A 14,220-nucleotide genomic window follows, 5' to 3' on the forward strand; every position below is an offset into this window, starting at 1 on the left:
TGGGATCTTTGAAGTCAAATAACTCAACATAATACAATATTTCACTTGCTTTGGAGGTAGAAGTCGCCCCCTCACCTCATGGACCCCTCTGAGGCTGCACACATTGCAAGAATGGTATGACTGCCCCTGACTCCAAGGGAGCGTGGTGAGAAGAAGCCACTGAGGACCGGCCTCTAGGATTAGGCACATATTTAAGTGAATGTTTTCCTGCAAAATACTGCAGCATATCTGAGTAAAACATACAAGTAGATCTCAATTAATTAGAATATCAAAGCTAATTTCTTTCAGTAATTCAATACAAAAAGGGAAAAGCATATATTATATAGAGTCATTACATACAGAATGAGCTATTTAAAGTGTTTCTGTTAATATTGAGGATTATGGCTTACAGCCAATTTGAGTCCTAAAGTCATTATCTCAGAAAATTAAAATAATTACCACAAAACCCTGCAAAGGCTTCCTAAGTGTTTAAAATGGTCCGTTAAACTGGTTCAGTAGGCTACACAACCATGGGGAAGACTGCTGACTTGACAGATGTCCAGAAGGCAGTCATTGACACACTCCATGAGTAGGATAAGCCACAAAAGGTCATTGCTAAAGAAGCTGGCTGTTCAGAGTGCTGTATCCAAGCATATTAATGGAAAGTTGAGTGGAAGGAAAAAGTGTGGACTGCTGCTGGAGTCAGTGCTTCAAGAGCCACCACATCTAGACGTATCAGGACATGGGCTACAACTGTCACATTCCTTGTGTCAAGACAATTATTACCAATATACAACGACCGAAGTGTCTTAACTGGACCAAGGAGAAAAAGAACTGGACTGTTGCTCAGTGGTCCAAGGAGTTATTTTCAGATGAAAGTAAATTTTGCATTTCATTTGGAAATCTGGGTCCCAGAGTCTGGAGAAAGTGTGGAGAGGCCACAATCCAAGCAACTTGAGGTCTAGTGTGAAGTTTCCACAATCAGTGATGGTTTGGGGAGCCATGTCATCGGCTGGTGTAGGTCCACTGTGTTTTATCAAGACCAAAGTCAGCGCAGATGTCTACCAGCAAATTTTAAAGCACTTCATTCTTCCCTCTGGCGACAAGCTTTTTGGAGATGGAAATTTCATTTTCCAGCAGGACTACGCACCTGTCCACACTGCCAAAAGTACCAATACCTGGTTTCATAACCACAGTATCACTGTGCGCGATTGGCCAGTAAACCCGCCTGACCTAAACCCCATAGAGAATCTATTGGGTATTATCAAGCGGAAGATGAGAGACACTAGACAGCAAACTAGGCTTCCATAACACCTCAGCAGTTCCACAGGCTGATCACCACCATGCCACGCCGCATTGATGCAGTAATTCATGCAAAGGGAGCCCCAACCAAGTACTGAGTGCATTTATTGTACAGACTTTTCAGTAGGCGCCAACATTTCTGAGTGTAAAATCATTTTTTCAGTTGGTCTTATGTTATATTTTACTTTTCTGAGATAATGACTTTTGGGTTTTCATTGGCTGTAAGCCATAATCATCAACATTAACAAAACTAAATACTTGAGATAGATCACTCTGTTGGTAATGACCATATAAAGATATGAGTTTCCCTTTTTATATTGAATTACTGAAATAAATTAACTTTTTGATGGTATCCTAATTTATTGAGATGCACTTGTACTTGGGTTAAATGACAGAGCCGGTGCCTGATATCTGCCACCTGTGGTGTGTGCAGCAATATATTAGCTGTCAGCTTCCCTTTAATTTATGATCAGAAGAACTCAGGATTCATTGCAGTTTATGTGAAATATTGGAAGTGGAGATTCTGCAAACAGATCCCAATAACCTTGAAGACAATTGAATTAATTGCATTTAAATGGGACTGTGGAGAACAATGAATCCGATCTCATTAATCAGAGAAGCTTGGTAATAAGGTTTTTGTGCAGCTACATCACATGTACTCTCTCAATGTAAGTACAACACTCAAATTAGCTAAAGCCTAAGTAAATTGGGAAAGAATTTTCACTCTTGTCAGAAGAACTGGCAGGAGGAGATCGGCTGGTTATGATTTTCATTAAACGTGAAATCAGTATGTAGAAAATCACAATTAAAGGAATACTCTGGGAATAGGAAAAAAGAAAAATTATGAATAGATTCTTAAATGCTTTCAATTAGCAAATTACCTTCATAGACAGAATAAATGCAATCACCATACAATTAAAATGACCGTCTTCCTATTGCACCGAGAGCAACCGGTCCAAGACTGTTAAGACAAGTGTCTGTGAGCATGTGCAGTAGGGAACCCCGCTGATGTGACCTAGAGATATCTTCAACAACAGCTGGGCTTCCTACTGCACATGCTCAGAAGCAGTGTAGCACAGATTGCAGAAGCCATTTCTATTGTACAGTAATTACCTCCACAGGCAAAACAAATGTGATTTGTAAATTAAAGAAACGTGGGAGTGTATTCACAACATTTTCTCTCTTTTTTTTCTATTGTGATAAAACACCTTTAACAGTTTCCAAGTTATTTTTTTTTTTATAATATAATGATTATTAATGGTTTGTGTGGAAATACTACGGCAACCAGTTTTTCGTTCTGTGCCAATATAGAAGCAAGACATTCTCAGTTCTTTAGGTAAAAAGGCAGAGTGGTGGCCAAGTGGGTAGCGCGGTCGTTCTGCTGCACGGTCTAGAGTTAAAATTGAACATATACATGGAGTTTGTATGTTCTTCCCATATTAGTGTGGGTTTCTCCGTTATTTTCACACTAAAAATATACTATCAGGTTAACTGGCTTCTTAATCAAAATTGGGCTAAGCTGTTGTGTTTACTGGAGATGATGATTTATAAAAACAAAGAAGAAGATTAAAATTTCTAGAGACAGGGTCCGATGTGACTGATGGCAATTTCTGGATATAAGTGCAGAATATGTCAGTGCTATATAACAAGGATCCCCAATACACTGCTTACAAATCAATTGGCTTGCAGCTATCACCCACGGCACCCATGTTTGTAAAACATTGTGATGAAGGAGGAACCACAAACACGAATGGCACCTGGGCTGTGTATAGGCAGCACATGATTCTCAGCCATGAATTAAAGTGTGGTGTTATCTAGAAAAAAAAATTCTGGATTTCACATGAATGTATTTTGTGCTTCATACATGGACTGCAATTTAAGAACCAACAATGGGGAACCTGACCCGAACTAACAGCCTCATAGTTCTAGATTATCGTTCATATCAGGAAATCTGCAGTCAGTTCGTGCATTACAGCCTATATAATGTATTATAAGTAGAAAAAGTACTCCGGCACTCATAAATGTCCCAGTAAGAAAACCAATGAGAAAAAAAATTGTGTTCAATTTTTGTTTTTATTCTGTGTGATAATTATGACAAAGTCTGAAAGACAAGTCTGATGTTTCGGCCCCTGGCCTTTATCAAAGTCGGACTATCAGACGGACCAACAGAGAATGTAAGAAATGGGGATTGGTTCACCAAAGAGTATCAGTCGAGCCTGCAATAGGTCAGTGAAGGTATAGGTTTAATCCAACGGGGAGGAGCCAGGGATTCTAATGCCTTAATGTTCAATGGGTGCTGGTACTGAAGATGTCTGGATAGGTAATCATCACATAGCAATAGTAATGGAAAATGTCTTATTATAAATCCGTTATGCACAGGGAATTTGGGTAACAAGAATCCTATTAGTAAAGCAGCATGTGACAGCTGAAGGGAGAAATCAGTTCCAGGAAATGAGGAGGTCTTATGCCATGGTGTAAAGATTAGTGTCTTAGGGAATCCTACCAGACGGCACGTTAACCAATCCCCATTTCTTCCCTTCTCTGTTTGTTTTCTTACTAGGACATTTGAGTGCCAAAGTACTTTTTCTACTCATTGTTTATTAATTTCTCCTGAGCACCTTATTGGTGATACGAGGTTATATGTATTGATCTATATAATATATTAGACTGAACAAAAATTAATACAACACTTTTGTTTTAGAGTGTCCTTTTATTGTGGCCAGTGTAAGGCGGGCTTTGCACGCTGCGACATCGGTAACAATGTGTTACCGATGCTGCAGCGATAGTCCCGCCCCCGTCGCACGTGCGATATCTAGTGAAAGCTGCCGTAGCGATTATTATCGCTACGGCAGCTTCACACGCACATACCTGCCGTGCGACGTCCCTCTGGCCGGCGACCCGCCTCCTTCCTAAGAGGGCGGGTCGTGTGGCGTCACAGCGAAGTCACACGGCAGGCAGCCAATTGAAGCGGAGAGGCGGAGATGAGCAAGATGTAAACATCCCGCCCACCTCCGTCCTTCTCATTGCAGCCAGGAGGCAGGTAGGTGATGATCCTCGCTCCTGCGGCTTCACACACAGCGATGTGTGCTGCCGCAGGAGCGAGGAACAACATCGCACCTGTCGCTGCAGCGGCATTATGGAAATGTCGGAGGCTGCAGCGATGATACAATAACGACGCTTTTGCGGTCGTTCATCATATCAAAAAGGTTTTACACGTTGCGATATCGACCTCGACGCCGGATGTGCATCACTTTCGATTTGACCCCATCGACATCGCACGTGCGATGTCGCAACGTGCAAAGCCGCCCTAAGGCACACCTGTGCAATAATCATGCTGGCCAATCAGCATCTTGATATGCCACACCTGTGAGGTGGATGCATTATCTCGGCAAAGGAGAAGTCCTCACTAGCACAGATTTAGACAAATTAGTGAACAATATATGAGAGGAAAAAGGTCTTTTGTGTATGTAGAAAGTCTTATTTATATTTTTGTTCAATGCATATCAGAGTGGAATATGCTCCTCTGAGAGGCCCACGGCTGCACAGCGTCTTTGGCTGCATGACATGCGTCACGACCTAAAATCACTATATGGCACTGCTGCATTGAAGCATAATGATAAAGGGAAATGCTTGCAAGTTGCTGGCACATGCAAGTGGTAGTGTTTTTTTGTAACTTGCATATCACAGTGACTTGTTGCATTGCAATCCTCTTACAATGATGTGGTATAGAATTCTACAAATAAATGTGGCTGTCAGAGCTGCATGTAGTGCTCAATATAATAAAGGTTGGGGACCACTACTGTAGAAGGAAATCTAGAAATAAAACGATAACTTGCCAGTGAGTGGACGGTGGAGAATAAACAATGAGGACTGACAGTACTTAAAGCTTGTTCCCCTTTAATCCCTTTCCACATATCCATTGGACAATTAACAGGTTATTTGGTAACTGGAGCATGACAAATGCCTTTAGTTGGGAGTGGTCATAATGTAACCACATTGATGGTAGAGAGTTATTGTGCTAAATTGGGAATCGTCAATGATCATCATATCTGAACTAAAGACTGATCACTAGGAATGACTAGTGAATACATGACACAGGGGATGTAGTTAAGGTGTTAATATAACACCATTATACTTACTTTTCAAGGGCTACAGATATATCCTGGAATCCTTGAGCTGTGATGTTATTCTTGTCCCAGATCACAGTCCTACCACAACCAAAAACACATTCATCAATATCGGAGCTGTAGGGTATGGATTAGTAATCACTTCTTACGTACATCTCGCTCACCTTAGCTTGGTGTTGATTTGCAATGCTTTGGCCAACATCTTGGCCCCCATATCTCCCATGGCGTTGCCACTGATATCAACTTTGGTCAATGATGTATTGCTACCAAGGGCATTTATAATGATTGTCACATCTGTCTTTAGCTTAGAGTCTGCTAGAGACAATGACTGTAAGGGCTGCAGAGAAAAGAAGTCTTCATCAATTATGCATTACACTTACATTTCAACAGTGAAAAATTCCCAGAGGACGTAGTGTGGATAATAACTCTGGAAGAGGAGACACAGGAATAATTCCATGGTGAAGCTTAGCATATCTTACTTCATGCGCTCAACACTTCACTTCATATGATAAACGTTAGACAGCAAAAAAAAAAAAAAAAAAAAAAAAAAAATCAGATTTGCTAGGAAATTTATTTAAACAATTGGCAAATGATATAATTCAAGCTGCGTGTAAAAGATTGAAAACCGTAAAAAAAAAATGTTTTCCTAAATTAAAACAGAGGAGGTCAAAAATTCTAAATTCAGGTGTGTGATAAATGGACCATGAGTGGGCCAATGTACGTGAATAGAGTAATTCAGGTGGACATGTAAAAAAAAAATAAAATAAAATAATTGATTTTACTAACTATACTTTCCCCAGTGAAAACGCATGCACACATGGCCAATTGGACCACCTCAGTGGGGCCAGCCAACCATTCGTGCATGGGGTACACCATCTAAGCTTTTCCGAGTAAAAACGCATGCACACATGGCCAAGCATGCATGTCTATGTGGTGTTGGGCCACCTCAGTAGGACCAGCCAACCATCTTTGCATGTGGTGTACCAATTACACTTTCGCCAGTGAACAAACTTGCACACATGGCTGAACATGCATATATATGGGGAGTTGGGCCACCTCAGTGGGACCAACCAACCAACCATCTGTGCATGGGGTGTACCACCTACACTTTCCTCAGTGAGAATGCATGCACATATGGCTGAGCATGCATGTATATGGGGAATTTCACCAACTCTGTAGGATCAGCCAACCATCTGTGCATGGGGTGTACCAACTACACTTTTCCTCAGTGAGAACGCATGCGCACATGGCTGCGTATGTATTTGTATGGGGAGTTAGGCCACCTCGGTAGGACCAGCCAACCATCTGTGCATGGGATGTACCAACTACACTTTCCTCTGTGAGAACACATGCACACATGGCCGAGCATACATTTCTATAGGGTGTTGGGCCAGGAAGAATCATTGACAGCAAACTGGAGATCAGTAGACAGCTATCATTAGTGTATTAGATTAAGTACTTTTCGTGGTCAAACATATTTCTGGCCGTATCCAAGTTAGGTTTGTTCATGTGAGTCAACCAATGTGGGCGATATTTTCATTACCGGTCACCCAGTATATCTAGTTTCCTGAATACAAACTCTGGAGAGCAGATATATTTATATTTTATTGAGCTAAAAACCACAGGAGTAAAAAAAATCTTCTCTTGGCCATGAAAAGGCTTTAGATTTGGATGACTGTTATTAGCCTTTAGTCGTCTTCGCACATTCACTATGGTATTTTCCAGTGACAACATTTGATCACACAAAACACACTACGGAACACCCTGCTGAGAGAATATTTATAGAACGTGGTGCCATACAATTTATAACACTTCACATCACGAGGGGTCAGAGAAAGAAAGAATAGACAACACACAGCCAAGCGTTAAAATGCTTTAAAGTTGCTTGTGACCCCCAAAATTGAAAGAAAAAGAAAATCCGGCTCAAATGCAGAGTGAGCCAGAGGCGTTCTCCTCTGTGATGAAAAGAAACGACGAAGTTACCCATTAGGACTGGAAATGAAAAGAATATTACTTGATGAAAGACGGGGCTTTGAAAATAAAAAAAAAAAAATCAGGGGAAGCTATAAAAACGAGCCGCGCTCTGTGGGGGAAAAGCAGGTTTCTTAACTGAAACGTTCCGGCATGTTTAATCTCTCCAGCAGGTTTATCTTGCATATTGCTATTACTTTAGAAGCCTGCTTAAAGGAGCAGGACATGACTCCAAGAAAAACAAATCTGTGGAAGAAATGAGAACAGGGAGACTATTGTTGTAGGAGTAAATCTGACATCATCTCCTTCAGAGGGTGAAATGTTTGAACCTCTATTAACCTGCATTGCAGAGACGCTGTGATGTCAGATGGGTGATTGCCTTACTCTGCTGTAAGCGAGATGATGGAGGAAAGCAGATATTCCACCTCAGCCAATAAATGGAGGACTTCAAATCTACCCCCTTTTTCTTAGAAGGAGCTATACGAGCTCGTACTTGTGCTTCAAACCACTCTTCTGATGTCCTCAAAGCAGTACGTGCCCTGAATGCTACAATGTCCTGCGGCTGGCATTCAGATACTACTGTAGATGATAGCGGCTGACCGGCATGCACTACTCAATGTATCGCAATGCAATGCGATATAGGATGTAATAAAATACCTAGGATTGTGCCGTAGGGGGTTATAAGATTTCTAGCTAAAGAATTTCAATAATGCATAATACAGCTCATACATGTGGTCCATGCCTAGATCGGATCCATACAAACAATATCCTACTTCTAAACTTCTCCATGCCTGAGAGTATGTAACGCATACAAATAACATGTGCTCGGCTACTGAAGCATCAATTATATAGGATACAAACCTTTTAAGTAACTTGCACCCACCTCTGGTATTCTGTAACACATTTATAATGCACTTTTTTCTATTGACAGTAGGTTTACTATGAGTACTACTTATCAATCAGGCTTCAGAGGTATCAGGCAAAACAGGAACATAAGGGGACAGGTGCAAGGTCTGATGTGAAATAAGCCAGTTTGTTCAATCAGTTCCAGGGACGTTATCAGAAAAGGACTTATTTTTTATCACATTTTCTGTTAACACATGTCACTTTTATACAAATGCTAGACTCCTCATACCTATCCTTTCAGAAAGTTTTCAGCAGGCTCCTTATTAGCAGAGGCAGGATTACAGGATATGTGATGTCACAGCTAACACTCCTCCCCTTCCCTTAACAATTACTTTTCTAAACGCTTATTAGAGGTTTCAAACAAAAAAAAAATATATATATATATGGGGGCGATAATCACCAGAGTGAGGGTTTGTAGATTTCCAATCACTGCCCAGAGTAAAGATCAGAAAGTGCACAAAACAGCAATAATTGACTTGGCTATCACAGATTGTATATTTTATACTAAACTAAAGCCATCATCATTGGTCAGCAGTATATCCATCCAAATAAAGTAAAAGAAACAGGCCAATTTAATAAGACGCCAGATGTAAAACAGCAATAGTTCAGATAATTACTACTGATGGGCGAGCATGCTCGGTACTTGGAGCATTGGGGTGCTCAGGTACTCGCAGTGCTCAGCAGAGTATCGCTGGTACTCGGCACAGGATCCCTTAAGTGAACGATGCGAGCCGACACCCCAGGGAAAGCCACTTGCAGTCTCTGACTGGCTCTCACTCAGAGTTAAAAAAAATAAATAAATAAAAAAATAAAAATTTAAAAAAAATGCCATCGCTCCCCCGGAAATGCTCTGTTTATGGCGGGCTGTATGTGGTGGAGACCCGAACTGCCCAATCATTGACTTCCTCCTCATTACTCAAGTTGAGTCCATCCGAAGATCTGGTCACCACGACTTGAGTAACCAGCACTCGAGCATTGTACTGATCACTCATCATTTTGATCACTGAGCTCTGTACTGCTCGCCCATCAATTGCAAGATATAATAGCTTGCAACTCGGACACAATACTCAGCAATAATGGTGAACTGGCCGATATAAAACTTGGCAGAGGCCCTAATCTAGCCTAATATTCATGTAAATTAGAAAAAAAAATGTTTAGGAGGGCTGACACACAACAGGGGGTGAGATTAACGAGGGTGAGAAGGTAACCAACCAAAAGAGCTCAAAAAGATGACTAGCGTGACCCAGAGGATGGGAGGGAGAAATTTGTCCCACAAACAGTGGGGTGAAAAAAGGGAACTCCGACAGCCATTGTATCAAAAGCTATTCAACATTAAAAATGGGTTTGCTAGAATGTGGTTTCAGATTTCAGGGCTGCAGTATAGGCTATGTTCACACACAGCATTATTTAAGCAAATTAAAAGCTGCCTTTTATAGTACCTTCAATACGTTAGACGATTTCAGAAATCTTACGTGTACCCTTGTTTTTTCCCCTGATTAAAATTGAAAAATCTGCAACCTCAGTAATTCTTGCTCCACGTTCGCCCACAAAAAGAAATGAAAAATTACAACAAAAAAACCCCTGCAAAAATTCACATTTTTTTTTGTAAATAAAACTAACTATCATGTAATGTAGACAAAACACACAAGCAATCCACACTCAAAAAATGATACAAAAATGCTGCAAAACAGGTGTTCTGCACCATTTTTACTGCTAACAGAGCAATATTTGGATGTGGGGGGAGGGGGGGGAACCCCAGTTTAAATATAGCCTTATGTATTCCTGGTTGCAATAGTATTAATCAATGCCTGTACTAGTTCTTATTCTGTAAGAACAGTCATTGATGAGGGAGGAGGCTGGGCGTAGTAATTGCTGGCGGAGGCTTTATTGGGCCCTGGGTAGGAGCAGTACAGTTTGATAACTGATGAGTCAATAGCACAATTGAGGTCTATGGGCCTTTAGGGTCAGTTTAGAGACATTACTTACCGATTCTTCATCTTGTATCATATGAACCAGGTTATCCAGGACAGGAGTTAGATTTCTACAGAGGCAAATAAAGAAACACTGCATTTTTCTCAAATAATTATGTGGTGTTAAAGTACGCAGGAAAGGAGAAAATGGAAAAACTTACTTGGATTTCATGTTGTTAAAATTCTTCCCCAATGCCAGGTGTCTTATTGATCTGTTCTTACTGAGCCAGACTACAAGAGTAGAGAGGTCAGACTCCAAGCCTAGGAAGACATAAAACACCGGATGAAAATTATCTTCTACATCAAAAAGCTGATTTTCAGTGAGAATGGATTTTCCCTTGTAAGAACAATAATAGTCTTTTTAATGACAAAATCACTTTTAATATATGAAATAAGGGAATACATATATAAAGATTAGCTGATATTTCTGAGAGTAGAGGGGGCTAGCTTTTACAATTATTGGGAGACGATACCAAAACAGCAGTCAATGAAAATGACAATACCATAAGAGTACGGCCTCAGTCAGATGACAGGGACCTTCCTGATAAGTATAGATGAGTGAACCAGCAGATATTCAGGTTCAGCGGGTCCAATTGGTTCCTTTTTAAAAAAAAACAAACAAACAAACAAAAAAAAAAACCTGGTTCGGGACCGGACTTGAACCCAAACAGTTGTCCGGATGCTGATCCCCATATAAGTCTATGGGGACCTGGACTTTAAAATGGTGGTAGAAAGTGCTAGGGGGATTAGAGCAGGACAGTTATACTTATAGGGTGTCCCGCGAGGCTGTAACACTACTTCCTGGGCCGCTCATTAACCCTCATACATATTCACTGCTTCCCCCACCCACTGCAGTCCCGGCATCAGTGATTGTTTGCAGTCAGACCACGCCCCCACCCTGTGTGACAGTGTCTGATTGCTTGAAAGCTCCTGCTTTATTCCCTATTTTCTTTTTCCTCTATTTAATTTTTTACATTATCCAGGTGGATGAATTCTAATCAGTTACATGGAGTTCCCTGAGAACTCAGTGTTTGGGGTCAGTGCACGGACAATAGGTATCTGGTACACATCCCGAACTTTACAGATCGGGTTCGCCCAGCTCTGCCCCTAAGCAAAAATTAGACGATTTCCATCACTGTTTTGGATCACATTTTATTACTGGTCAGTGTTTCATTGGTTTCTTTTTGGCATAAGAGATGTCTTCTCAAACCTGATAAATCGGACTACAGAGATGGTATCCGCATGCTCTACAATTTTGTTCACCAACAGTCCTGCATTGGGGAGTTTGATCAGGGATGATCAAAACTGGATAGGTCTCCAAATTTTGGTGCAGACCACTTGATCTGCAAAAATACATGGACATGTGAACAGTCCATAGAATAATTGGTACAAGTTCTATATGTGAAAAAAAAAACCAGACATACACATTCTATAAAACAAACAAAACAAAAACTGATATCTAAATGGGCTCTAAGTGATGGCATATGTTTAAAGGAGAAAAAACAAAACAAAAAAAACCCAAAACTGTCAGAAGTACGAGAACAAGTTGGTGCATTTTTGTGTTTGCAATGATTGTATTTTTTTTGTATAGAAAGATAATTGACTAAAACATCATAAGTCAATTTATTCCAATCGTAAATAAAAGGCAAATGGTTAGGAGAGGACATCATTTAACGCACCACGCCAGTGTTTTTTTTTTTTGTTTGTTTTTTTTCCAGAGTTGGAGTGGCGCATTAAATCTAAGTCCCTTGCCCCTCTCATGTACTCTACCGGCATCTTCACCTTTTACCGATGCCATCCCAGTCCCGCGGCACCATCTTGTGACTAGTTTTTGACTGGCCGGAAGTCAGGAGTTATGTCACAAGGTCTCAATGCAAGTTTATAGAGCCAGAACGAGGCTCTCAGAGATGTATTGAGCTAAAACCTTCAGAGACCTCTTTGAAATACTGCAGTTTCCAACAGGTCACAAATCCCTGAGATCAACTGAAGCTGCAGTGCAAAAAGATGAAGCCCCAGAAGGCTAATCTAAGACAGGAGGCTTCATTTTAAATCACCACTCCAGCAGTGCGCTAAAAAACAAACTTTGGAGTGGTGCTGTAATTATCACTTGTGGTCCTACCTCTGAGAAACCCCACCCATCCTAAGAATGAAGGGGTCACATCACTGTCTCCATTAATATCCTTTCCTCTGCACAGAGGCATTCGTGGTCACCCATTAATGCATAGTTTTATTCATGTGAAAGGGGTTCACTGTATTTCCCTGCACAGTAAATATGGTCAAGAGCGCTACTGTGCAGAAAAAACTGCACCAAGGTCTCAGCACTAAAGTAATGCTGTGGCCACTTCATGCTCAGGATCAGTGAGGTTCCAGCTTTAGGACCTCCAGTATCAATTGAGGATGTTATATCCTAGTGATATGCAATCACTTACTAAGAAGGGAATACTCTAAGTGATTTATGACATTAGTATTACGGATTATTTTTTTTTCCTTTCTATGTAATAAACAAATATAGCGATCAAAAATGTAATCCATGCTTCCACAACATTAATATCAGACACACTGCTTTCATCCCCATTTCCCAGTGTACATGTTTTCATCCCAACATCCTTCTAAATACTTTGCAGAAATAGTCCCTCAACGAAAGGCTTAAAGGGGTTGTCCACAGCTAGGACAACCCCTTCCCATTCCCCATATTTGGCCACATTATATATAAAAAAAAAAAAAAAAAGGCTTTTACTCACCTCCGGTCCTGTACCATCGTGAAGTTGTGACGTCACGTGAGCCCCACTATCAATCACTGCTAGCTTCTCTCCCCCACCTTCGGGCATATAACTAATTAACACGAGTTGAGGGGCCAGCCGCAGCTCTCTTTCCATTGATTACTCATACATCCAAAGGCGGGGAGAGAGAAGCCGGCAGTGATTGGGCGCAGAGCTCATGTGACACCACAAATCCTGATAAATTCCTTGACTAGGCACTCTTATGCTCAACTGAAATTTGTCTGGTCCAGAGCAGCCATGTTAACATCTTGCATCACATATAGAGAGAACCATTATTACATTCTCAACTTCTGGTACCAAAACCCCCAAGTTTGTACACAAACTAGACCCATCCACCTTGTCTCTGTACTGGAGGTGCGCATTCTCAAGGGGGGGTGGGGGTGGGGTCGATTTTTCAGAAATTTGGGGATTGCTCCCTGATCAAGTCATTTATGATGAATGTGCAATGGTTAAACAGGTCTTTGATTTGGGTGTACCTCTAGAACCTCAGCTTTTCTTACTAAATATATCACCACAGAACAAAGGGACAGTTCTGTTACTTATAAAATATATCGATGGCTGCATGGTGCTTAATAGCCTATCATTGAAAACAAACCTCTGCTCCATCTATATATGACCTATATGTTAGGATTAAGGATATCAGAAATTTTGAATATCGAACTGCTTTAACCAAAAACATTGTTGAGAGTTTTAACCTTGTTTGGTCCCCTTGGCAAACCTTTTAGTTTTATTGCAGTTCTTTTGTTGGGTAACCCACAGCTTAAATAGCAACCACAACAGCAGCTCATCACCCCTGGATGAAGCATTTGACTGTGAAACATGCATCAGGTGTGATGGGCTCCTGGATTTACAGTCACTAATAAGATTGCAGCATTCCATACTAATTCCTTGGTACCTTAGGGTGTTGCCACTTGGCTTTTTACACTGTCTGTTGGTCTCCCCTGTATATACAACTGTGTCTACTACTTGACACCTATACTTGCTTGTGTCTATGAATATATTATATCACTTTCCAGCATTTACCCATCCAGTCATGTACTTACTGCATGTTATATTATATCGATTCATTTTAGTGTACTACAACTTGCCTTTTCTCCTATGGTCTTTGTATATGGAAAAAGAAAACTATTAATAATTTTGGATCATTATTATTTTTATTTAGATATATTATATTTGTATAGCAGC

The 14,220-nt window shown here is 40.7% G+C and overlaps 1 protein-coding gene across 1 annotated transcript in view; it reads right to left on the reverse strand.

Moving 5' to 3' along the window:
• The window catches only part of CARMIL1 (capping protein regulator and myosin 1 linker 1), a 362,146-nt gene that overhangs the window by 145,056 nt on the left and 202,870 nt on the right, over nucleotides 1-14,220 (reverse strand). Inside the window, exons 19-22 of the mRNA XM_075316069.1 lie at nucleotides 10,417-10,516; nucleotides 10,272-10,326; nucleotides 5,573-5,745; nucleotides 5,421-5,489 (exon numbers count right to left, since the gene is read on the reverse strand). Coding sequence (XP_075172184.1) covers nucleotides 5,421-5,489; nucleotides 5,573-5,745; nucleotides 10,272-10,326; nucleotides 10,417-10,516 — 397 coding nt within the window. The remainder of the gene's footprint in view (nucleotides 1-5,420; nucleotides 5,490-5,572; nucleotides 5,746-10,271; nucleotides 10,327-10,416; nucleotides 10,517-14,220) is intronic.

Source organism: Anomaloglossus baeobatrachus, chromosome 6 (assembly GCF_048569485.1).
Source record: "Anomaloglossus baeobatrachus isolate aAnoBae1 chromosome 6, aAnoBae1.hap1, whole genome shotgun sequence".
Classification (NCBI taxonomy): domain Eukaryota; kingdom Metazoa; phylum Chordata; class Amphibia; order Anura; family Aromobatidae; genus Anomaloglossus; species Anomaloglossus baeobatrachus.